This window comes from Pieris rapae, chromosome 13, assembly GCF_905147795.1.
Source record: "Pieris rapae chromosome 13, ilPieRapa1.1, whole genome shotgun sequence".
Taxonomy (NCBI): Eukaryota; Metazoa; Arthropoda; class Insecta; order Lepidoptera; family Pieridae; genus Pieris; species Pieris rapae.
Genome location: NC_059521.1, coordinates 4,916,221 through 4,943,865, shown reverse-complemented (window position 1 = coordinate 4,943,865; position 27,645 = coordinate 4,916,221). Strand labels below are relative to the sequence as shown.

At 34.3% G+C, this 27,645-nt stretch overlaps 2 protein-coding genes across 3 annotated transcripts; one reads left to right on the top strand and one right to left on the bottom strand.

Moving 5' to 3' along the window:
- Window positions 1-368: 368 nt before the first annotated feature.
- Window positions 369-25,798, top strand: LOC110997542. 2 transcript variants are annotated; one of them, XM_022265745.2, is made up of 17 exons: window positions 369-514; window positions 2,449-2,613; window positions 2,721-2,949; window positions 3,078-3,251; window positions 4,635-4,780; window positions 5,029-5,154; window positions 5,471-5,659; window positions 6,236-6,334; window positions 6,447-6,623; window positions 6,956-7,206; window positions 7,308-7,471; window positions 7,614-20,374; window positions 20,461-20,622; window positions 21,492-21,602; window positions 21,739-21,865; window positions 22,433-22,668; window positions 23,489-25,798. In XM_022265745.2, the coding sequence occupies exons 1-17, from the start codon at window positions 428-430 to the stop codon at window positions 24,419-24,421; spliced, it is 16,137 nt and encodes a 5,378-aa protein (XP_022121437.2). In that variant the 5' UTR covers window positions 369-427; the 3' UTR covers window positions 24,422-25,798. The 2 variants fall into 2 exon arrangements, with proteins under 2 accessions (XP_022121437.2, XP_022121438.2); XM_022265746.2 differs by lacking the exon at window positions 20,461-20,622.
- An 81-nt stretch (window positions 25,799-25,879) lies between these two features.
- Window positions 25,880-27,285, bottom strand: LOC110997545. Its single transcript, XM_022265751.2, has 2 exons — window positions 27,028-27,285; window positions 25,880-26,547 (listed from the first exon to the last, which is right to left on the bottom strand). Exons 1-2 carry the CDS (start codon window positions 27,209-27,211, stop codon window positions 26,057-26,059), a joined length of 675 nt encoding a protein of 224 aa, XP_022121443.2. The 5' UTR covers window positions 27,212-27,285; the 3' UTR covers window positions 25,880-26,056.
- Window positions 27,286-27,645: the final 360 nt, after the last annotated feature.

The following is a 27,645-nucleotide window of genomic DNA, read 5'->3' as shown; positions in this document are numbered from 1 at the left end:
CTGCTGGGCTTGGGGAAGAAAATGAGGTTCTTCCCGCAACTGGCAGCGTCCCATCCGAATCAAATTTTGCTTTTAATTTGTAGTTAACTATAGTAACTGGATAATTCGGATCCATTTAAAAGTTTCGAGGTCTTCTGTGGTGGTGGAGAATACGGGGGGTGCAAAATACAGCACATCTTACATAATGTAATAGATTTATTGATATTTTTCTGACTTTAGCAGTTGATAATATTGTTTCAGATGTATATAATGCGATTTTATGTTGAAATTAAATCGTACTTGTCTTACACTTCTAATTTCTAAATACCTTACTGAGTTTTTCATGTTGGCAATAAGCAACATATTTTTTAATGTAGAGTCAAGTTTTGACAGCACCATTACGAAAACACAAGCGCATAAATGTCTCGCCGCGATATTTTCTTGAGAAATGACTTCTACAAATGACGGAAAAGAAGTGAAAAGTAATCAAACGAATAGCCAAAAGGGAAAATCATATTATATTGCACTTTACAAGGTGAGTGCTTTTATTATTTACTCATAATTTCCAATTTATTATGTGACGCCGTTGTGGTTAAAGTTCTTTGCCGACGCCATATTTGTCTCCATTGATACCTTGTTTTCATAAATTACTATTTATATTGTCGCTTATCTTTCGAAATCAGTGACTAACTGTATCTTGGAAAAACTATAAATAAGTACTCTTAATTCTTTAAGATCAGCGCTTTTTATTATAATACAAACACGGAATATTGAAACGTCGCGTGAAAAATTATAGTTGTTAAGTATTAATAATAAATTCTCATTTTAAGCATACTATGTGTTAAACGGACAATATTTAGCCAATGGTAAGTGAATAAAGTGGTATATGTCAAGAATTTTTTATAAATTTTGTTTAAATCACAATAATATTTGACAGCCATATCAAAATCTCTCTAAGTCACGTACATATCTATATCATGCACTATTCAAACTCTAGTAACTTATATATTACACAAATAAAAGCAAATGAAAATGAACACTGTCTGCAGAACAAGCTTAAAATGGATTATACTAACTTGATGTACCAACAAACTACAAAGCTCTGATTATAAAAGTGGTTTTATGTGAGAGTGTGAATAAATACTTAAGAAGTTTTTTTAAACATAGTAACAGCATAGTGCATAATCCTCAATTTGTTTTAAACATATGTAAGATTTATATCTTGTATTTTATTATATTATTCTTATATTATATTATTATTTATATTATATATATATTATTATTATATATTATATTATTCTTATATTTATATGTATATTATAATATCGACATATTTTTACTGTTAAATGTTGGGACTTTATTAAGAAACAGTATTTTTTATTTTAAAAGCCTTTATTGTTATTAATAAAGTTAGTAAAAGGTTTGAAATTGTTAAATTATATCTGTTAAATAAATTTATTAGTAGTTCTTAAAGTGAAGAACTAGTATTTAGGTTAACATTTGTTATTGTAATAAAACCCTTGTATGTTATATCATAATGGTGGGTCTATATTTGATCAAATTACAAATAACGTAAATAATAACAATGCCTTATACTTTCCAAACTTTACTTAAGAAATTATAGAGCAGTATGAAATTACAGTTTTAATTTAGTGACAATATTTTAGTATGACTTGATAATACCGTTTAAAGTCAGTGATAATGTCTGTGCTATCTCAGTGGAGCTAATAATAGTTTATATAATTATAGTTTTATTTTTGATATTATTAAGTAGTTTAGTTTATTACTATTAAGTTTAATGAATGGCATCTTCCTATAAATTCCAATATTTGTTAAATGAGCTGTGTAGAATGTAAAAAATGGAGACCAACTGCTATTATAAATAAATCAATTGATCTATTAGTTAAAAGTATGTTTTTGTTATCAAATTGTAATTACCAACTGATGTACATTAGTTAAAAGGGGCATTTGAAAACAAGGCTTTTATTTTTTATGCAAAAATACTTACATAAAAATAAATCAAGCATCTACAATAATATTTTCATTGAGTTAAAGGTGTTAACTAGTCAAAAAATATTGTAAAATTAGTGCAAATCTATTTTACTGCTATGTATTTATATATATGTCTCCAGTTCTGTATTTAAGTTAGGTACTTTGTTTAAGATACATAGTCAGCAAATAGACTTATCTTTAAGTTTGAGTCGTACGGGAGTCATAGTTTTAGCTTAGTCAGAATACTCTGAATTGATTACAAGTCTGTGTCCATGTATAATGTGTTTATTGAATATAATAATTGATTCCCATCAATCTCGGTCCTGGGTTTGATGGGAAGACTATGTGCTATGGCATTATAGAGTTTACAATTACAAGGTTATGTGGATTACAAAGTATATGACCACTTATGGCTAGTGATCATATTATATTATTAGTAGGTAGGATATTAAACAAATCACATAATGTTTTGAGCAGTCGCTGGACTCGCGCCTCTGCGGCGATTGTACGGGCGTTGCGCGGACGCATTGTGTTTGCGAGGCCTGGCGGCGGATCCACAGCCTCTGCAGCCACTGTGCACCAGCGACACACCCCCACTTGCTGTCATGGCTTCAGCGGCACACTGCTTCCACTGTCCTACAGGTACACTATTATTTATGAACTAAGACACAATTCGCAATTTATTAAACCTTTAAAAATTCATTGACATAGCTGTTTGTTGTTATTTACGTGCTTTTTTTTTGAAACAGACGGAATGGACAAAATGCGAAGATCAACATGCACTATTAGCAGAAGCAATAGATGCCTTTTTAGAAGACTGCTCCACGGCCATATCTAAGCGTAATGGGGTGGCAAAGTATTGGGAGCAACAGCTCCAAACTCGTGCTCACTGGTTTAAATCAATTTTGCCAAATCCTTGGGGACATCCAGTTCTGAAGGCTTTGCTTGACAGTGAGCAGTCACCAAGTGACAAACAAAGTTAGTATATTTTATTGACTTCTTTTTTAATTTAATTTTGGCAGTGGGTTTAATTTTTTATTTTATTTTATATGATGAAGTCATATATATCATATATACCTAATATGTGTGTAATTTCAAATTTTCAGTTCTAGAATGGCTAAAAGAAGAGCGGGGTGTGATGTTTGTGACGCGGCTGCGTCAGATGGCAGCGTTAAAATCTTGTGTCGATCTCGCGTTACGTCTTGCAACTGCAGTTATGCAGCGCACGCGTCTTTGTACACGACGAATTCCTGATATTGAACAAATTGAGTCCCAAAAGGGTATGTTGATATAATAAATAATTAGTATGTTTCTGTAAGCAAATTGAGAAAAGTTTTTAATGAGTGATATGTCATTTTATAGTACATTAATTAATTAAGGAATAGAAATAGCAAAAATTCTATCACAGCATGCACCATATTAATTTCACTGACTGCTTTTTTTTAATAATGACTTCAGTCTTCAAATTTTTATGGAGTTTATCGCAGATAAGGATAAGGGTCCTGACTGGAGAAAGGCAATCCGCATGTCTAATTATGTCGATGTTTTGACGCTCAAACCAGGCTAAAGTGGTCTTGGCTTTGTGTGCAGACCCAAAACCGTCTCTTGGTACACTTTTGACACTTCCCCATTTCGCAATAAAGCAACTTGTCTCTTATAGTACACTTGCAACCAGACCATTACTGATGATGGATGATAGCTTCTTCAAAACTCCTAGCCTACACTCTATCATTTTGCTTAATGTACTTCTCTTCAATATTAAAAATTTTATCGTCCCCAAAGAGATATCATGGTGTCGTTTTTCGCGTACCGCTTTAATAATACCCGCGATCTCTTAAGCACTATTGCTTTTAAACGAGCATTAAGTGCCCACAAGTTTTTGTCTGATCGTAGACCTATAGTTTTATTTAAAATCTTTTTTACTGTTTTCCTACGGACACCCATCTGCAGAGCCATCAAAATCTGTTTTCAAATAAAATTTCTTACTATCCGCGCCTTGAAAGCTTTGATCACTGCTGGTGGTCTTGCGGAGCGTGGCCGACCAGTTCTTTTCTTGTCCTCAACATTGGAGACTTCTATCTATCAATAGTACGGTTCACAAACCTAAGCGTTATATTCAAATTTTTGAGCAACTTGAAAATGGTCCTCGGCGTGTGCAAACAGCGGTGCAACGCAATAACAGCTATTCAGTTTTCTTTCAATATCCAGTCAATTGTGATAAAATACGGAAAGTGATTGTATTTTGTTTTAAAACAATAGTCAAATATTCAAAAACAGAACAGAATTCAATATTTTTTTATAAAATTGTGTTCGAAATTTAAAAAATAATGTGGCAGTTACAGAACTTTGAGACATTTTTATAAGTCCGGTAGGTTTGCACTAAACATCTAAAAAGTAAAAAAATTAATTTAATTAATTAATTAAATTAATTATCTGAATTAGTTATTATTTAGACACAAGTGAACATAGCGATAATATTTAAGTCCCGGTCGTAGGTATTCTTTTAATCCCACCGAACTACAACGGTAATGAGCTCTATACTCGTATAAATTGCAATGGTCAACACGTAACCAACCAATTGTATCACAATTTTTCGTGTACTGTTACGATAATATGATTATACGATACGTTACGATATATAATTATATTGTTTTATTTTGCAGAATCTGCAGAACATGTTTCTGAAGACTCATTTGCTGGGGTCCTGAACAATGATGCCGGCTTCACACCTGAAATCTGGGAATTTCTTACTGATTTAGAGTTTGTGCTTTTGCACAAAGCCACACAGCGGTCAACTTGTATTGACTTGGTAAGTTTTAATATATTTTAGCATTCACATCATCATGCTAGGGTTTATGTAGGTTGTTATTCCATTTGTTATGTTGTGATCATGTATGATCCCACATGACATGAGATGAAGAAGAGGTTGACTTTAATTTTATATTCTAGTATATTATACTCATTTACTTGCATGTACAACAATAAGAAAAAGTTATAATAGCTCCTATATTTATTATATTTTGTGTGAATATTGTAATTTTTTTTATTTGATTTCAGGCTAAACAAGTGCCATTTCGTAAGGCTTGCCAGTTGGTGGAGCGGCTTCAAAATCGTCCAAATATTTCACCTACAGAGAAAAAGCTATGGAAAAACGCCAAAGAAGTAGCGTTGCTTATTGCACAGGTATGATGCCGAAAATATTACCTTAGACAAAAACGTTTTGGGAAATTTCTAAATTCCAAATTATCATGCAACACTATGTTGGTTTTATAAAAATGTAGTCTGAAGATATAGAAGCGTTTTCGTTACCATGGTTACCATTCTTACATAAAAGACAACGAATTAAATACATGGTTATCGTTTACCTTTCGAAATAACATATTCATAGAAATATTCAAATTTAAATATTTCGTTATTTGATGATATAATATAATATGATCAAGAAACTAAAATACTTGAAAAAAATGTATGATATTTTAGAATTTTATATTCCTTTCAGGTGGTAATAACACGTTGTATGGTTGTACCTACATGTCGCGGGGCGGTTTTGATGGCCCTATACGGATGTTCGCGCTCTATAGTGCGGCTGATGACAGAAGATCAGCTAGGCGCAGCAAGCGTCGCTCTAGCCGCACCAGCTGCCACAGCGCACCATTTACATACTATGGCTGCGGCTGTTCACAAACAGGTATATATTGTACTAGCTGACCTGGCAAACGCCGTTTTGCCGTGTATATCATTAATAATAAAAAATAGGGGTTGATCGTACAGGGTTGAAAATTTAGTGTTTTATGTATTTTTTAATGCTGTTGTTTATATTTATAAAAATTTATCTAAAAATTTTAAAAAATTAATGAGGGATGGACTACCCTTAACATTTAGGGGGATGAAAAATAGATGTACGATTCTCAGACATACCCAATATGCATACAAAATTTCATGTCAAGCCGTTTCGGAGAAATTTAACCACAAACACCGAGACACGAGAATTTTATATATAAGATGTTTTAATATTAAATATTTATACACCTTTGTTTGAAGTTTATAAATTATATTACATTAATTTCTCTTTTTACTATTTACTTATGTATTTAAATTATAATGTATATTCTATATACAGAGCACCTGGGAAAAAAATCTCTAGAGGCTAATGTAAAGCATGAGCTACATATAAAATGGTAGCGTTTTGCAACACCTAAATTACACACATAACACACAGAAGTAAATATTTAAATTAAAACTAATCATTAAAATGCAATTTCAGTTACAAGGTGAAAGGACACAGTTCACGTGTCAGCTTTACGTTCGTGCCATCACCGCCGGCATGAATGAGCTGGAAAAACTTAAACTTGACAAGAATAAGGTGATTTACTCTCAAAGAAAACTAAAACGTCATTGCAATTGTTTGATATTTGACACTTCTAAGATAACAATAAAGTGAAATAGAAAATAATTTGATAAAATTCTCATTACAGTCTGCTGAGGCGAGGTTTACGGAAAAGACTCTCGCAACTTGGTTCAAGAATCTCGGGACGCTCTTGTGCCAGAGCAGTCGGCTTAAGTATGAATGCGTATTGACGGCGTTCTCAGTACACCCGTCGCCTGGAATGTATGAGGAGGTTAAGAATGCACCTCATTTGGAACCTATCAAGGTATATGGATTTTGATGCGGAAATATGTGTCTTTTTTTGATCATCTTTTACTATTCCAAACTGTTCAGTCACAAGAATGATATGCCGACTATATATACATTTTACTGTGAAATTATTTACTGAGTGAAAGAGGAGCGTTTGCAAGTTAAAAATTGACACTCAATAATTTATTTAGTTAGGATTGTTCTTCATACCTCACTAGACACTACTAGATATAAAAAAAAATTGGGAAACATTTTCTTAATGGCTTAAGTCAAGATAATTAATAATTTGTTACTTGACGTGCAGGGCCCTGCATTTATAAAATCTTTTATATCATCAATCGTTTTCAGGAATTACAAGAACCAAATCATGAGTCCACATCAGAGTTTGGGAGCTGGGCAACTGATAGTCGAACACAGACTAACTTTGTCAAGACCTCGGAGACCTTAAACCTCAAGAAGACTCAGAAACAAGCAAATGTGCTTTCTATTGCCATATTCTCTGAGGGTGAATCGTTAGGGTTGGGATCAGAATTGTGTAACGATTTGGCAGTACTACTCTCGGGGCCAAGAGTAAAAACTCTTACTTGGGACATGGAACGGTAGGCTCTGACCCTCTTATATAATTTGATTCATACCAAATATGGAAAATGATATAAGTACATGTCATACAGTGGCAATTATATAACAATATGTGTTTCAGGGAGGCACTTTTAGATAACTGCAAAACTTACATGAGGAAGACTGACTTTGGTACCCGAGCGCTGTCAACTGAACTCAAGTATCTGAACCTTGATCCACGTTCGTTCCAGCATCTGCCTGAAGAGGACGAAAATGAAGATGATATATATTACGGCATTGAAAAAGGTTTTCATAAGATAAACAACTTAATTAACAATTATAAAGAAATACATAATACTTTATTAATCACATTTCGATAGTTAATTGGTTATTATCAATTAAATTACAATCTTTACGGTAGTAATCAACAGTATTAATTGTTTCACAGGCTATGAGCATTTGGTTGAGTTACAAGATCCAATCACAGATACCATGCCACCTGAAATTTGGCAAAACGTATTTTACGAAAGTCCTTCGCAAAGTAGTGACGATTCTATTACAAAACGACCAAAAAAGGAAAGAAAAAAGAAGAAGAAAAAGAATGGTACTAATTTAGCTGAAGATCCACTTAAACTTGATAGTGAAATTGATTCTATTACCTGCACGGAGACATTTGACTTAAAGATAATTCAAGAAGATAGGGACTGCAATGAAGATATTAATAAAGTTTACAATGATGACAAAGTAGAGCCAGAGATAACAACTAAAAGAGGCAAAAAAGGCGGAAAACAGGAAAAGAAATTAAAAGATACAGAAAAGGATTTCTCAAATGACACAAGCAGGCAAGAATCTAAAAAAGATATTGTCAAAAAAACTGCTTTACGAAAATTTCTGTCCATGAAGGTAGCTAGAAAAAATAGTGATCTCCGAAGACTAATTGCAAACACAGAAAGAATGATGTTTCCAACCCGAACTGCTGAAAGCAGAGATAAAATGTTAACTAGTAACACATCAGAGAAGGCTGACGTTGTAAGTAATATTTCAGAAAAATCTGAGGTTGTATTTGATGGCCTGTATTCTTTAGACGACATGAGTTTCCAAGAAACACAAAACCAAGGAATTAAGTTAAAGGATGAAACTAAAGCTAACAGACTGCTAACGCAACCAATTACCACTGAAGACACAGGAGCAAAGCAAAATATAGCGTGTGAGGATTTGAAAAATAATATTAAAAAACTTATCAATTTTAGACGCAATAACTTTGTTACCATAAAACCGAATGCAGATCAACAGGGATCTAGTATTAAACCTACATGTGTTATAAAGGGTCAAACTGGACAAAACATCGAAAATGTACCGAGCTCGTCGTACGACAAAATCAATTACAAACTTAAGAACTGTAGCATGCCAGTCTCTAATGCACATGCGGCCCCTAAATTAGTAAATACGCCTCTTAAAACCAACACCCCAAAAAGCGCCTACAAAACACCAGGCCAACAAGCCTATGAAGAATTTGTGAAGTCTTATGAAACAAAATTACTAAACACAACTCAGCCACCACAGCCACTTTCTTCCACAGGTGAACGTCAATTTCAGGAATTTCTTAAGAGATACAACAATGATTATTCATGTGCTAGTGTACCTATGCAATCCTTAAAATATAATAATCCAACGCAACATATTTTTGAAGAGAGTGGTTCAAAATATCAAAAAACAGATAACTTTTCAAGCTGTGGTGTATCTCAATCTAACACTCCTGCATCAAGAAACATACATTCAACAACTGAAGATGATCCTACGCAAGAGCATATTGAAGAATTCTTAAAAGAACTACAAGAGAGTATAAATCCAGCCACAACATCCAAACAAAAATTTGACATTAAAAACGCAAGTGGTTCTCCCAAAATAGCCAAGGTGCCTAAAAAGGCAGAAAATGTACCAAATACCTTTTCTCGTCTGAGTTATCTTCATAAAAACAAGCATTTCGAAAATAATTTAAAGCCTGAAGGAGAGAATAAGACACAAATACCTAATGTAACTAACCTAACTTCGATGTTACCACATCACCTTCAACATAAAGGGCAAATACAATTAAGTAAAATCAGGAAAAAGAGCAATGTAACGGATTTGATTCTACAAGAAAATGAAAAGGCGACAGATACATTGAAACCTCAGAATCACACACATATTAACACTAAGTATAATGATATGAGTTTTCAAAATGTTACGAAAGCACAAACAAGAGCCTCAACAATGTTGTCCGAAAAAGATCAAACTGATCTATTACAGTTACTTAAGCAAAAGAGTAAACTTAATCGTTCAAATACTGTAATAAATGCTTTACCAAAATTTTGCGTTGCCGATACAGTGGCCCAAACCAATACATGGGTGAATACTTCGAATATTGTTGCCATTCAAACACCAAAGATGGAATCGGTTGTAGCACAAAACAAAAATGTTTGCAAAAACAATTATACAAACAAAATAGGATCATTAGTCGTTCAAAACCCAGTCAATGATCGTTTTGGTGAAACTAGAAAAAATAATGTTATTATTCAAACACCATACTCTACTTATACAACCACCTATCAGTCGGTTCAATTAAAAGACAGTGAACAAGAAATATGTAAATTACCAAATACGAGTGTGACTCATAATCCTGTTGAAACAACTATTAACAAGTCAAGCCAATTCATGAAAACACAGGAAAACAAGGCTCTAGAGATTAAAACAGATTGCTGCTTGCAATCAGTTAATGCTAAACCCCAACCTTGTGTCAAAGTAAATTCTGTACCGAAGAAACAATGTACAAGTTCTCGCAAAAGGAGCAAATCAAACCAAAATAAAAAATCCGATAAACCGGCTACAAAAACTTGGGAAAGTGTTTTTGATGATCTTTTTAAACACAAAACTCCAAATCGCGGGCCAAATGCGCTTGAAATAGCACTTCAGAAAATCAATGTAAGTAAGGAGATTACGCCACAATCGACACACAAGAACACAGTTAAAGCAAATCAACATGTTAATATAAACATTAACAGTGATCCTAATCAAGGAAAGAAACATAATAGCGCATACTTCGGTGCAGAAGTAGGAAACACTTCAAAGGTACTCGAAAATAAAAACTTTGTAGAAATACATCCCGTAGAAAATGATCCTTTTATATCTGGAATTCCGAATTCTGATTACGATTTATTGGATGAACTTATGGATGACGATCTACGTCAGGAAATCGGTGAATTATCTGACGATGACACGTATGGTCCTAATAGACTTTATACACCAACGGAGAAAGTTTATATTGGAAATTCAGGGAATTTAATGCTGAAACAAGGTGCAGGGCAAACATCACAATTAAAAGCCGAAACCATTGGAAGACAAAAGATGAATACTTTTAATAAATTAAAAAGCATAACTCAAACGGAGAAAACTACCATAGAAGACAAACCAGTTTCGTCGCAAACATCTCAATTAAGACCAGAAACAATTGAAAAACATAAGATATTAACTTCAACTAACCCAAAAGACGTATCACCAACAGAGAAAGATAATATAGGAAAGTCAAGTACTTTAATAGAAAATGTAATATCGCCACAATCTCAATTAAAAGTCGAAACTATTGGAAAACAAAAAATTCCTTTGAATATCTCAAAAACCGTGATTACTAAACACAGCGCACTAAATAATCAACCCTGTATTATTTCGAATGTCTTGATTAATACATCAAAACGTATTAATAAAGTTATATATAACAAGGAACATACAAATAACGAAAATTGTATTTTGGTAAATTCGCAGTTAAAGACGGAATTTAACGACAGACTGGTAACACATACTGATAAATCTAAAAATTTAACTACATCGACTGTGACGAAATCAAAAAAACTTACATCTTTATCACAGAATATTACTAGTTCAGCCGATTTATCATCAGCCTTTCAATCAAAAACTTCGTCAGTGAAGACGCCCCCGCCAATTTTGTCGAACTCTTCAGTTCAACCAACATATAATTCCAGTCCAGTTCTACAAGCAAATAATTTAAAAGATATGATTGGGAAATCATTATCAATTACTGCCACGTCTGAGAGTGATAATTCAGTACTGAAAAGTTCTGATTTCCTGTCAAAAACTCTTAAAACATTACCTGGGATAGTTATATCATCAGTTGAAGTACCAACAAATTATAATAAACCTGATAATACAACCCAAATCGCCCAAAACACAGTAATTGTAACGGCGACTACTGTCCCAATAGCACAAGAATTGGCAACTCTAAAAGGAAATTTCGCACACGACCTGCCTTCTCCACATGCAAAACAACCCTATTCTACAAATTCCTGTAAGCTTTCTTATCCGACCGTATTAGGATCTACTGTCATCAAACCGGTCATTAAGGAATTGGGCGTAGAAACGAGAACTGAAAAAAAAGAGGCTTCGATGGTGAAAAATCAAATTGTAATAAATAAAAGTGTTATTGTATCGCAGGCACTACAAGCTAAAACTACAAATACGAATGTTAAATGCAGCCGAGACGATCAGTGTGATAATAATTTACCATTAATTAATAGCTGCATAACAAAAACTAGTCCAAAAGACAACTCTAACTTGATTACTATTAAGACATTATGTCGTCCTAATAACCAAGAAATATGTGAGTTGAACGAAAAATTATCTATAAAAGAAAACTGTGAAACATCTGTTTGTCACGACACAAATTGTTCTAAATCCGAAAATGAAATTGAACGAAAAAAAAGAAAACGATTGTCATTATTTAATAGACGAATTGAACAGTACTCAACTTTATCGCCAATTCCACTGCCTTACAAATCGTTAAATGTTATAAAAACAGCTGAGACAATAACACAAGAAGAAGTAATTAAACTCGTGAGTCATGGAACGTCTTTAGATAATAGTGATCTAAGCGAATTGACATCTCCGTGTGTTCTTAAAACTGTAGAAGAGGCAAAGAAAGGAGAAACTGAAAAACAAATAGAAAAACCTGTAGTTGCCGATACTTTAAGTGACGAGAATACATTAATCGGAAATACTACAGAAGAAATGGAAAGAATTGAGACGCCGACTACAAAATCAACTTTTGTTAAAGATTGTGTAAGTGATGTAACAACATCGAACCTCGAAAATAATAAGTCCGACATAAAATCAATCAAAGATACTACTGCTGACGGTACTAAACAATTGGATGGAAATAACATAGACAGTTCATTAACATGTATACAAAAATTGTCTAGTGGAAGTATAATTAGGGATATTGATAATAATGACACAACGTTAAAATCTAAAACACCTATAGATAGCACGAATTATTGTAAAGAAAGAGTAAACAAAAATGGCAACGATACAAAACTGTCACTGTCTCTGAAACCTTCAAATAAATTGGCTTCCGTAGTTGAAGATTCTATTAGTTTTGTCGAATTGCCAAGAAAACCAAATGATGATCCTACAAAGCGTAAAATTAGAATAAAAGCTAATGGAACAACGCTAACAGCTACCATATGTGGTCATTTAGATGTTAACATCGATTCAATGTTTTCCGAACCGGACATAAGAAATCTTGTACTTCGAAATAGTATTACTAAAACGGCATGTACAATTAATGTTAAGCAAAGAACAATTACTGAGAAGACAAAATCAGAAAAGAAAACGATTGTAAATACGATCTTATATCCACCTGCTGTTAGATCTGTGAATTCAGAGGTAATAGATCTGGTTTCTGAAGATGAATCTGAAGAAATAAATGAAGTGGTTTTTAAAACTGAATTTGGTGATTTTGCGTCGAAATTTACGGAAAATGACAAATTTCTAAAACATCAAACCAAGTTATCCCAAAAATGTACAGTTAATATAACAAGATGTGAATTTTTGGAAAAAGTCATAGCATCTAAAACTTTTGGTCACTCATTATCAAAAACATTAGATAAAGGCTATCAAAGAGACAAAAATAATACAGATGTTATACAAATAAATGATAGCTCAAATGATTCAATCATCGAAATGAATAAACCTCCCTCTAAAGAGAGCATTTTAAAATCTAATTTAATTGATTTTGATGTATTGAGAAACTCCGTTATAAAAGGTCTTAAAAATAATGAGTCAATTTTTTTAAACAAGAATAATATTCTTGACGAAATTAATAAAATTAATTGTAAACAATCAAAACACGCTACTTTTAGTCGTAGTAAAAAAAAATCTAATGTACAAACACGAAGTATTATTAAGACGAAAAAAAATGAAGTAAAGAAATGCTTTGTTCCCCTCATTAGATGTGATTATAATCACCAAACTTCGGAATTTCCACAATCTAAACACGACGAAGTGCCACCCTCATGTAAAACTGATTTGTCCAACCCTGATAATAACTGTACCCTAAGTAAAGAATTACAAGTGCACTATGACACAACATGTACGTCACCTTATACGATGGAGCAGGAGACCCTATTTAATGTAAAAAGCCTTGATAATTATGAACAAGAATTGTTAAATAAAAAATCAATTACTATTACTACCGGGTCGAATGAAAACAATTGTACTAACTTGATTGAAACGCAAAGTATTTGTACCCATAAAAGTTCCTTATCAATTGACCCTCCTAGTTCTTTTCTGTCTAACAATTATAAAAATGCATCTAGCCAAATTGGAGAGGCAATAACAGAATCAGATAAAGAACATCTTCTTGTTGAATCATCTCGTGTTAGTGATGAAGAATTTACTAAACCAAATTGTACTTCTGTGGAATCATTACAAAACAATGAATTACCTTCTGTTACACGTGATTTTAAGTTACTTTCAAATGTGACGGGTGCGAAAACTACTCTGAAAACAGTTACTCATTTACCAAAGGAGTATGAACTAAAAACTAATTTACCCGCTTCTTATCTGGAAAAACAATACGAAATTACCAATTATTTAAAAAATGATTTGGTAGCTAACAGTAAAGAAGCCCAAAATGAAAACCCTGAAGTGCAAAAAAATCACTCTGATATTTTACTTAATAAAAAAGATCAAATTACTTCTACTAAAATTGTAAAGTCGATGTCGTCCCTAAACGAAGAGAAATATCAGAAAGTGGAAATAGTAAACGCTGAATCTATAAAAGTCTGTAAAGACACGCCGAATACTGATACTTCGTATGAAAAAACTGAGAAGGCTTTGACTTTTGACCTTAATAATCAAATTATTCCCAATACCATGACGAACAAGGAATCGCTACTCGACGACGAAAATAGAATAATACTTAATCAGCCACATACAGAAGACGATAAAGACATTGAAATAAATTCTAACATTAAAGACCAATTGAAAAGTGACGATTATTTAAGCAACAATGAAAAGCTAAATATCAATTTGAGACAAGAAAGGCTTCCGTTGCACTCAGAATTACCTGACATTGCTATTGAGCTAAAAACTAATATTTCGAATTCAATGAAATTAGACACAGATAAAATAAACTTTATTACAAAAGGCCAATCCAGTGATGCGCCAACAATTTTAGTTGAAGAAAATCGACGGTTTCCATCCATTTCGGAATATCGTAGTCCATTTTCAGTTATAAAAGATAATACTGTGAAATTGGACCAGCTACTTCCGCAAACCAGCTGCTGTGCAGAATGGTACGAAACAAAACGATCTCTTAATATACAACACAGTAACTTTAATGTTGATTATAGAAATAAATTAAGTGGAAACAACAATTCTACCGAAACCAGCGTTACCATTTGTGATACAGACTGGTTTTTAACTAAATCTTTGATTCATGATAATTCAAAACCAAATTTCATGACACAAAGTTCGAGTACCTCTTATACTGAAGAAGCCTTACAAAAACAAGGTAACAATACTCCTGTCCTTAATTTGGTAAAAATTATGACAAATTATTTTGTCAAATCCGCCGTTATTGATTTTTCTGGTCCAGTTATACCGCAAATTGAAAAATATGGTAATAGAAAAAGAAGAATGATTAAAAATGATTCCACGTCCGATAATATTATGAAAAATGAACAATTATTAAAGAAATCAAAGCACATGAATCCCATCCAAAATTGCCCAATTTTTGAAAGCCGTGATATTGGAAAGAAAAACCTGGAATCGATGTCTGATAAATTTGTTACTATAAACTCAAATATAGAGAACAAGCAACCTATAAAATGTTATATAAATGATACTCCAATATTTGATAAGTTAAGTATAGAAAGATTTATTCAAAATGAGAAAATGTACTGCTCTAAGTTTGATGCCAGCAATTGCGATTCTGAACATGAAAATAAACGTAAAAAGGAATCGCAAAAGAAATGTAATAATATTGATAAATCCTGTCAAGGATGCTATGTTAAATTGGAATATAAACCCCAAAGAAAAGATATGTCTTTAAAGTCTAATAACGAGAGTAGCTCAAACGCTAAAAAATTCAACGAAGTTAAGATAGAAAAGCCAATGTTTTTAAACTTCAATGGGAAATGCGCTAAGGAGTCTTCTGATTTACCTAAAAAAAATATCACTTTATTATATAAACGCAATGATTCTGATATCCTATTGGAGGGATCCCTTTATAAAGACCCCGTTATTGGAACGTGTTATTTATTCCCCATACCATCCATACAGCACCATATGAAAGATATTACTGAAGTCAAATCGATTGATAAAGAAATGAATGTACCTATTGATGTTTCAATTTTTGAGAGCAATTTCAATGTGTTGAAACCAAAAGTAACATACAGTAAACAAGAATTAATTACAGATCTATATTTAAAGAGAAAAAAGAATCTTAAACGGAAAAATTATACTTTAGATTACAAATATTCAAGCGAAAAGCGCTATCGAAAGGGAAAAAACATCAATCATCCAATCACTCATTCAACAAGCAACAATTTTGCCTATGTTAAGGAGTTTAAGGCATTATTTAAATATTGGGAATCTATAAAATTTTCGTTTTCACGGCCATTTCACAATGAAAATTTGAATGTTAATGAGTTACACAAATCTTGGCCTGTTCACTGTGCATTAAATTTGTATACTGATACGTCCGAAGATGATAATGCTTTATTTCTTTTTCACGATGAACCTTACTCTGAAAATGACCCTCTGCGCCAATCATTAGCAGAAGAAATAGCTTCTGAAGGTTTTGTAAACGAATATAAATCAATTGAAATCAACGAAACTAATTTTAGTATGGGTTTTGGTGAGAGGTCCGACAGAGTCATTCAACAGTATGGAGATCAAAATACTCTTCAAGAAACTTCGGCTGCGGCTCTGTCGGACGTAAAACCTCAGCCGTTTTCAGGATCCGAGTATTCATATATCAAATTAATGAAAAATGAGAAGTTTCAAACCCATGAAGACGATATTGAAGTAACTAATCGTTTTCTTAATTATATAAAACAAAAAAACAAGGTACGATCAATTTTTAAACAAACTAATTTTGAATTAAATCTTGAATGGATGTCATGTTATATTAAAGGAAATGGCAAAGAGTGCGAGCAATATTCTGACGGTTTAAATCCCTTTGAGGTTCATAATTTTGATTTTTTCACAGTACCTTCCATTGAAACTATTGTGCAAGTTGTTCAAGTTGGACAGTTACCTGTCAGCGCTGCAGCTCAAAACCCAGTCACTTGCGATCCTCGTGTCACTCAAGTAACTGATGCGAGTCCGCCTCAGTGTTCAGCTGAAAACAGCCCGCGAGACGGTTCGCAACCATCTGTTAAGACAGAATATACTGAATTAACTACTGCTGATTTAAGTTTACCCCTAGAAGAATATGAAAGGCAAAATAATCAGACGATAAATTTACTTTCCCAAGCCGAAAACAATAAAATAACGTTTTCAGACGAAAATATACCAATAGAAAAAGAAGTCAATTCCATTGTGAAAATTGAAATTGCAGAAGAAAGTTTAGAGAATGAAGAAGAAATTGAAAATGAAGATAGTGAACTCCAAGAGATAATTAGCCAACACACTAATAACAGAGAGTTTAGTTTTACAAACGATTCTAGTACAGTCACCGAATCCGATGCTTTATCTTTTCAGAATTTAAATGACACCGAACCGTTCTTGCAAAATGAGGATCGCAATGAAAAAACTGATCAAATTGCACATGCTATGTCTGCGGCAGGTATAACAACAAGCTCTGAACAATTGCTTAGAAGTGAATCCCAAACAATAGATAATGCGAGACGCGATAAGATAAATGAAGAAACATCGAGCATGTCTTTGCCTTCAAGTACGAATTACTCTAAAGCGGCATCAATTAATGCTATATCATTGCAACAAGCATTAGCTCAAATTTTACCTCCTCCATTGAATAGAACAAATACTTCTGATAATAGCCAACCAACTTCCAATCAAGTTCTTCATTTAATTCAAGGAAAAAATTCAAATTCAGTGAATCAACTTACATTAATGGATAATACCCAACAATCTGTCCTAAGTGCATCCAATTCTACACCGGTATTGCATATAGTTCAAAATAAAGGACAATCTAATAGTAATAATAGCACGGGACATTCGACGAATTCTTTTAATGGATTGCCCATAGTGGATAGTAACAATATACAACAAGGTAGCAGCCAACTTCTTCACATTGTGAATACTAGTGGTCAGAAAACAAATAACACGGGCCAACTCCTGAAAAGAGTTAACCTTTTGACTAATTTAAGCAATGTCCAAAGTGGTAATGAACAAAAAATGGTTCAATTTGTTTGTAAATCAGCAGATGGTAAATCGATACAGCTAAATGCGCCTCATCAAAGAAGTATGGTTTTACGAATTCAACCCATCGAATCGTCTAATATTCAAAGTACAAAGGCAGTAGACAGTCATAATGATGTAAATGCAAATGGAAATGCATCAAACGTCAATGAAAATACAAGTAGCCAACAAGAAATTAAGTCTAGATCTGTTTATGAAGAAAATTATGCTAAGTTCATTCAAAACTCCGGCAAATCAACTATAACTGAAAAGAGTACAAGTCTACCCAAGTTTAATCAAGCCTTTGGAAAACAAGTATTCCAAGATGAAAACCAAAAAGTATCTAATACTGAAAATCACTCGCATTTGGCTGCAGTAAATTCTTCTAACGAAGTGCCGGAATGTCAAAATGAAAACTCGATAAGCTTAGACCAGATAGGGCATTTAAGTAATCCACCTTTATTGCTACGGAAGGCCACTCCCCAATCGACAACGCAAACGCAATCAACTCAAAGCTTGGTCACGCAATTGAAACAAACCATTACGCCCATGAACTTACAAACTATGCAGGGTGGTGTAATTTACACGAGACAAATCCCTGTAAATATCGGAGGTGGACAAACGATTAACTTAATCACAGTTCCTAGCACAGAACTTTTAGATGATTCTAATCAAAAACAGCATAACAATTCATCTGAAGTTGAGCCTTCTATTATAAAAATTGTGTCCCAAAATTCGACTCCGAATTCCGAAGTGTCATCAGATGAAAGTAGGAGTCAAGCAACTAATGATACTTCTAATCACCAACCCCAGCCTGTTTTAACACAGATGCGAATAAAGTTGCCGATGCTCAGCAAACCATCACAAATGGTATCAGGCGCAAGAGTGGTCCGCCCTTCTTTCTTCCAAATTCAGCGGAATGTCATTGGAGGTGCAAACCAGCCAGTATATCAACAATTAGTTTTAACAGCAGCCCCTCAACTAGGACAGCAAACAATAAGACTACCTCAATCTCAAACTAACAGGCTTATTAAAATCCCAGCTGAGAATCCAAATACTTCAGAGTCACAAATGAGTTCTTCCACTTTGGAGCAACTTCGGGAATTTGATATGGTCCTTGAACAAGTTAAAGAAAGAAGTACGGTTCAGCCCAACCAACCAAGTAGTAGTAACACCTTTAATAAGGTACAGGTACACACACCATCTACTGAAACTAAAGACACTTCCTCACACAGTACATCTTCTACAGAGTCTACCCATCAAGTTCTTTATACTATTGGCAATAACTCGTCTTTTAACGTTGCCTACGTTAATCGCAAAGCTACAGCTAACCCGCCTACCGTAACTACGTATGTTCGATCCCCTGATTCTTCAAATGTTAACGACTCTCCTTCATCATCCACGCCGACTTCAGTATCGCATACTGTAACTACTGAATCTCAGCCAACTAATGAACTATCGTCATCGCAGAATCAACTCAAAGTTTCGAAGATAAGTTCGAAATCTAAATCCAGGCCTAAACCTACCCCGAATCCTTCAAGTTCTGTTAAAATTAATACAGTCCCCCCTAAACCTTCAACTCAAAAGCCATTTGAAGACGAACAAACGACACAAAGGATACTATATATTTTAGCAGAATACAAAGAGCAAGTAGAAAATTCTCCTGATAAAGATAAGCCGGCACCGCGACGACGATCAAATCCACCATCTAACCCCGGTTCTTCAAAGAGGAAGAAAAGTTCAAGTAGTTCTCGTCGTCCAGGTACACGTGACATGAGTCCTGTTCACGGAGAAGACACATGTAGAACTATGGGGTCAGAAGATAGCAGTTGTGGTACATCGCAGGGTGACTATACTGAAAATTGCCTTGATAGTCATTCTCCTCAGGACAGCCCTCGAAAAGTTGTTAGGAAACTATCCTTTGAGCCAGAAACTCCTGCGGCGCAACCGCGTCCCCAACCACAACGTAATGTGATAGTAGCCGACGGCCAGACTATTACTGTTGCCCGTAATAACACTGGTAAACCTACAACAGCAGTGTTAATGCCAGCAAATTACATACTACCCGTTTCAATGGTCAAAAGTGGTCAGCAGATAGCAATTGTTACCAATCGAGGACCTAAAATACTTACTGTCGGTGGAGGAGAGGGGGGTGGCAATACTGTTTTACTACAGCGTCTTATCGGGCCCGGATTGAAACCGGTCTTGACTAGGCCTGGAGTCCGCCACGTCCGTTTACCTGCCGCCGCTCTTCAAAACCTACAAGCCTTTACCCTCGGCTCCACGGCCGGTCAGCAGGCCGATGGCACATCTTCGGTCGTACATCCTAATCCACCAGAGTTAATCGACACTAGGGCCACGTCTTCTCCATGGGCAGAACGAGAAAGCCAAGATCCAAAACCAGAGAAACAATCGAGCCCGGGAAGTACAGAACCGTGGAATCTGGCATCTCATGACTACTCGTACGAGGAAATCGTGAGATCCGACAACATGGATCGAACTGTTCTTGTAAGTATTTTTATTTATATTGATGTTTATAGCAGTAATTGCGAAAAATAAAATATTTGAGTGTGACCGACATTTTGCAACTTCAGGACGCGATCCCAGACAGATACAGCCCCGAAATGGAGGCGCAAAGGATATTTGATAAGATGTTCGACATTGACTCCAAAAAGTCTTATATTTCTCAAGACGATTCACCGCGGTGCGGTTACGATATCGATGCGTCCGATTGTGACGATAAGCCATTTCACCAGGTGAACGTATCGTAGTCCTGACGCAGACCCTTCAACAATTAGAAGCCTCTAGTAGACCTGCACGCCTCAATTTATTTTGTCAGCTTCTCTCGTTGCGTGTATGGTTTAACCGATTTATATGGACGCGACATTTCTGCTAATCCTAAACATAAATAATTGCTTCGAAATATATATAAATCTAATTAAGAATTATTATTATTATGAAATAAATAAGTTTATTTTTTCTGCAGCCAATCTTAACGTAATCATAATTATTATTTTATATACTGACATTGATTACCTATATTGCATATTTAACCTCTAAGCAGTGACTTATAAATAAAATTAAAACGAAAATCCTTTATACGCTTTATTTAGCCTAACAAGGCATATAGCAGAATTGTCGCTCCCACTTAATATGGTATAACTACGCAGAATAAACCCATTTTGTAAGTTGTTGGTGTTGCCTTTCATCATTGTCTTTGTCTTTTACTTTTCTATACGTTGACTTTTGTTAGGACAATATACTTGCTTCCTTTCAATTATCTCGTTCATTAGTTAGTCGAAATTAATTTTGCATGGACTACGTTCGTCGAGTACCATTTTTGAACCCGCATGTCTTCATTGTCTTCATGAGATCTTCATTATTTTGAATGGCAACTTTGTTAATTTACAGTCTGATAGGTGTTAAACTCGTGCCATAAAAGCTTATAAATGTCTATTAAAATAGAGCTTAAATATAAATAATATAAGTTTTGCGCTTAACAAGTTATGTAGTCTCTGTAAGTGTAATTAGAAGTGATAATAAGTTAACTATTTGTTTATCTATAAAGAAAACTAGTATTTTGATATTGTAATACACAGCTTTCTATAATAACTGGGTTATATAGGTTGTACACAGAAAAGATGGAACCACTCAACGTCACCATAGGCTCGCTCATGTGTCTTCGGCTGCCCTGAGACACAGATATGCAATACTAGAGCATGAATTGCGATTACAGGTATGAAGAACTATATGCTTTCTCTCAATAATTTTAACATTATTTTATTGATTAATTTATACTTAAAACTATAATGCGCGATTCAATTATAATATCACGGTGATTTATGATGTTCATAATAAATAAATTGTTATAGAAATCTCTCTCTGAAGAATGTGAGGATTTGGGCGTGGATTCACCATCAGCCTCGGAGTTGTTTCCTGAAGCTGAGCTGTTATTTTCTTCCTCACCAGCTCACGAAGCGCCGCACCATTCGCATACACGTATGTTAATTATTTTTCGTAAAAATGTATTATAATTTAATTAGTGATGCAACGGATCTCTCTTGACGGCTGTGAATTCACCATTTCAAATGTTAGAATCTATGTTAAGTACGAATGAAGACCAAGAAATCTCGACTACAACTAACGAGAGTGACAATCTTTTTGGAGATACAGTCTTATTTCAAAGAGTACAAAAAAGAAAATCAATTACCTAAACAAATATATTTTTGCTACTGCAATAAATTTTAACTGAAAAATGTTACTTTGAATGGGTTGGCTTGGGTTAAAAATTATACCATTTAGGATTACAGGGCTTACTAACGGTCACTGCTTAAAATTGATATTTTTTAAAGTTCCCATACCACATGACATGAATTAAATAAATAACTCCGTATCACAAAAATTAGATTAAATTTCTGTACCTAATGATTATACCGCAAATTGCACCCAGGACCTCCTATAATGCTCCATATGTGTGAACCAGTTAAAAACACAAATGCAGTTAGTATATACTAAATTACTTTAACAATTACAATTAAAAATAATACAATTTACCGTAATTTACAGCACAACCATTAATAAACCAAGGTACGATACCGCAACCAGACATCGATGACCAGATTGCCACCGACCACTTGATCAGTCAAAACGAAGTACCCGATGAAGAGGATCTCAACATGGCGTTGGGTTTGGACAATATTGTCACCGTGAGTGCAGACGGCACAATAACTCTGGACCCCCAAGAATTTGCCAGATCTCATCCAAACACAACCTTCCATAAGGAACCCACAGATGAATCCGAGGTATGTGTGTGTAATGTGCGTAATTTTGCTACGAAGTAATACTTAACGTCACATTCTATGTCGATGCAAATACTATTTTAAAATAAATTTAGATGGTTATGTGCATAGGTGTTGTAAAAAAATATTAGCGTGAAGAAATATCCTGAACTTAACACGGATTTTATCATATTATGAATTTTATATTGATTAAGGATCTCAAAAACTTTAATATTTAGATTAATTACAAAAAATGTTTTAAATAATAAAATTATTTTTAAAAGTTTGATAGGATTTTTCCTAGAGTAGACTTGTGATCTGTGAAAGTTCAGGAAAATTTAAACTCTTAATATTATTAAGTAATTTGATTCGTATTTATGTATGGTAAGGGTTTGCATCTACCTAAATTATAACACTGTTCGGATTTACTTACTATGTTAAGTTTTTCATTATTATAATATCGTAAGTAGTTTTATTGCTTACATAACACTACATTTTTGTTAAAATTAACTTCCAATTGTAATAATATTAGACTGGTATAAGCCTAAATTATGTTTTAAAACTATGCAACTACTCTGAATTTTCGCACGCAAAAACGCAACGCACATTAATTCCATAACTTTATCTGTTCTCTGGTTTACACCAGAGAACGCCATCTATGTTTCCTTTTAATCAATTGAAAATAAATAAACTGTATAAATATTGTAATACAGTTTGGTTAGTATTCTTTATAAGATAGTTGAGCTATTCAAAAATAAATAAGATCAGTATTTATTGTGATAGCACAATAAAAACGACCGATGTTTTCTTAAACTAAAACTTATTGAATTTTTTGTATTTTCAGCTACAGCCGTTTACGATAGCCAACGTTAAAGGCCGACACATGACATCAACAATATTCCATGCTTCTCGGGCTCCGGCCACAGTTCTAGTGACAGCACCACAAACTACAGTTATCTCTCAAGCGGCACCCGACGGTGCAATTCACAGCAACCTTAAATATTCTGACACGCCCTCTCATAGCCAACAGGGCAGCATACCATCCGTACTCGTCAAAGACAACGGCGTCTCGAAGTTCGACTCCATGTTAAACCGAGAACTACACCTCTCCAACACCGCATCTACTATCATACACTCCGGCGCCACCCAGGTCATACGCCGAGTCTGCTATGACGACGATAAACACGACCCCAGATTCTTAGAATCACATGCATTGATAGGTGAGGACGCCAAAATGGCAGAAGACTCTAGAGACGCAACATTAGAATCCATGGCGGACGTTGACGATGACCGATCATCTCCGGAACGAAACGAAATGTTTTGGGAGTCCAATTCAACATCGGAACGCTCAGAGGGACGTCGGCCCTTGGACTTTAGCAGTGACAGCGACAAATGCTGTAAAAGTCCCTTTGAGGAGACAAATTCGACGGACTCCAGCGGCATTGGCACTCATGTAATGAGGCTCGACTCCGTTATAAAGGATGCAAGAGGCATAGAGCGAAGTGGCAGCGCCGACGGCTCTTCTGCGGATGACACCCACCCGCCACTTAGGACCTACCCCCCTAAACGTTACCATCCCCCGGATGCTGAAGAGGAGAGGAGTACATCGGGAAAGACCCGCGCCGGAGAAAGATCCCCGGACAGTATGGAATCCAGACGGCGGGCTTCCAATAGGGGTGTGGTCAAACGAGGCTGCCATTGCTGCAACGGCTCCCCGGCGCCTTCCAAACCCAAAAAATCGCGGCCAAGGAAACCGAACACGGAATTTACCACTTAACTTGCCATGCGCTAAAGTTTACCACTAGGGTTATTTACCATTTTATTAACCCTAGTGATAAACTGTATATTAGTTTAACGGTCTAGACTTATTAAACACCTTTGGGCGTTGTGACGCCAGACTGAATGCGATCTCCGCCGAGGTATATAAATGTAAATGATAGGTATTGTTAATTGTTTTGTATATAACAATAAAAGTGGGACTACACTTAATCTGTGCTGTGTGATTTATTTTGTTACGTTAATTATTTTAGACGGTTACATTTCTGGGTCACCTGTCAGTTCAAACGTATCTTTATTTTGATTTTAAAGTGTCTGATTTTTTGGTTCATGTAAATTATACATAGTACTGCTATAGCTGTATAAAGAATTATTAATAAGATTATTGATTTAGTAAGCTTTTCCATTAGTATTAATAACCATACTCAATACGTGTATTTAAAGGTTTTTAGGCATCTAGATGTACTGAATACCCCTTCTTAATGCTAGACTGATTTAGCTTATGGCAATCGGATATAATTTTTACTAGTTTAAATCGGTTACTTCCAAATCAGCACAAATTTGTTTCTCTGGTGCCAGTTCTGGCTTAATACAGGCGTTCTTGAAGGGTGTTTACTGTATATTTAAAAATTGTGGTAGAATATTAGCATGAATATCTGTATGTAAATAAAACGTCACTGGAAACTACGGGGACGCTCTAGTCACTAAACAGTTAAATATATTTCTCTATGAGCGGCGGTCTTCGGTGTTTCCGAATGGGCTTTAAGCCATATAACTTCAGTATTTAACCGCGTGTATATAACGATATAATGTTGGAGACAAGAGAAGTTTCGTGTATTCTGTATATAAAATTAAAGACTTAGTGAAATTAGCGATATGGACGCATCGGTCCGATAGTAAATTGTAATTCAAATGTTTCTGTGTACTCGGTCGAGTTGGAATATTCATAGTTCGTTATTTCGTGTAGATTTAAGATAGATAGCGCCTCCGGTACAAAAGTGATAGATTGATGACATCTAAGGTACGGCGCCGGAGGTGTTTTCCAGTGTTTATTATTTTTTATGACTTTTGGATACAATTTATTTCCTTAAAAAAAATATTCTGACGTACTTCTTTAAGAGTTTGAATGTTTTATATCCCGTAGCGTTGTTATTGTTTAATATTGTAGGTTAGAACCTCCGATATTCCTCCAATATAGTATTGCGGAAGCGATTTTTGTTATATTTTTCACTTGGAAGTTTTATTAGATGTAAAGGACTTACCATTTAAGAAGTTGTCTTTATTTTATAATTCACTGGAAATGTGTTTTGTGATGATGTAAACGTACTTTAAAAAGTACTACAGAAAATGATCATTAAAACTTATCTATTAAAGATTAGCTTTTGTTTTTTTTATTCTTGTATGCCTTTATCCATGTATCATCCTGACCTACTGAGCTTCAATTCAAATAAAACAAATGTTAACAAAATAAATCATATTAGCCTAATTAAATTGTGTTGCTACAATTTTCAGTTCTTGCACATTTACACACTTCCGCCAAATTACCAAGATCTTATCTGATCCTCTGGTGACATTTTATCTATGCTTAGTGCTTACTTAACTATACATTATTATTTTCACACAGGAATTAACTTATCTAAGATTCTAATTTTGAACCCCAATGTCTTTTATCTCTTATTTTCTTCATTACCCCTAACACTTCCATTCTGAACTCCAGCCTTTCATCTTCATTATATTTTACAACTGTAGGCAGGAGCGACGCAAAAAATGCCTCGTCTTCATTCATTACTCTAGCATCACTTGTATCTACTAAGACACTTTGTTCAATTTCATTGTCACTTTGATCTAACATAACTTCTGAATTATGATTCTGTTCATAATCGCTCTCAGAAGCAAAGTTCTCCGTTCTTCTCGATCTCTTTCTAGAACTTTCTTTTTTAGGCGAGTTATCATTGTTTATAAAGAAAACGGAATCGCCATTAGTGTCGTGATCCAATATCTGAGACTTTAAAAGAAAGGTTAAATGATCGTAGTAAACGTATTTCCTTTTTGGTGCCCCCATGCGAGATCTGAGCGATTTAACGAAAGTATCGCGTATGTTAGTCCATTTGCATATAATTTTTTCTCCTGAAAAGAAAAATCTCGTTATTGTTAAGAATAAAATGCAATAAATAATGATTAAAAATTAAGCAAGGTCTAACTCTGTTATTCTCACACCGGATGTTAAAATATTCATGTTAATTTAAATGACGTAAAATAGATTAATTTTCAACTTCCGCTTTTATTTGAATATCAAAAAAGCAAGGATTAAAACTCATTTCTAATGTGTTATTTCTAGTGTATATTTTCGTTTAGTAACAAGCTATGTATCTAATTATCTAAAGGTAATTAAAATAACCATTTAAAATATTGTCAGACTTTTTTTACTTCTGTGAAGAAATAATCATTAATTAATCAGTTCTTTATCTATAATGAGTATTCAGTTAACCGTGAGTCATGACGTCGTTCGTGGCTTTTTATCGTGACGTGAATACAATATAACCATAGAAAATTACTTAAAACATAATAATTTATTACAGTTGTAAATTCGTAATTACAACAACTTACCGGTAATTCGTTTGTCCTCAGCACTTAAATCATTATAACCATCGTCTACTATTGTGAAAACTTCTTCCCAAGCGGCTCTCCGTTCAGTACGATCTTTATAATTGTCAACAGTTTTATCCCACAAGCAAGGTCGTTTATGTATCGCAGTAATTAGTTGAATAACATCGTATTTAAATACACGCATATTAAATAAAACTTATTGTAACGATACTATCAAGGGACGTGTTCGCACATTTCATAAAAACACGTCAATGCCACAAGTCGAGACGTAAACAAAATGTCGGATCGTGTGACTCTGTCTCTTTCTGTTAATGCGTGAATGAGAGAGATGCCCATATCAAGTGAAGGTCAACGACTCGTGACGTATCATGAACCGTACCTCGTCCCGTCACCCTTCTGCGATCCGGATGCTTGACGTACCTACTGTAACGTGTGTACATATATGTGCATTTGCAGAACATATACTACTATGTTATGGTATCTGAAATATATATTCTATCCTCAATTAATATGTTAAATAGTATTTACTCGGAGTCGAGAGCGCTAAAACATGAAAAATAATGGTAATAGATAAGTCTCAATCTTGATATCCTACTACTTATCCTTAACATGTTCTTA

Coding starts and splice junctions, on each gene's coding strand:
- LOC110997542 (XM_022265745.2), top strand. CDS start 428: ATGACTTCTACAAATGACGGAAAAGAAGTGAAAAGTAATCAAACGAAT. Junction 7,207..7,307: donor CTTACTTGGGACATGGAACG/GTAGGCTCTGAC, acceptor TATGTGTTTCAG/GGAGGCACTTTTAGATAACT. Junction 22,669..23,488: donor AACCCACAGATGAATCCGAG/GTATGTGTGTGT, acceptor TTGTATTTTCAG/CTACAGCCGTTTACGATAGC.
- LOC110997545 (XM_022265751.2), bottom strand. CDS start 27,211: ATGCGTGTATTTAAATACGATGTTATTCAACTAATTACTGCGATACAT. Junction 26,548..27,027: donor TGAGGACAAACGAATTACCG/GTAAGTTGTTGT, acceptor TTTTCTTTTCAG/GAGAAAAAATTATATGCAAA.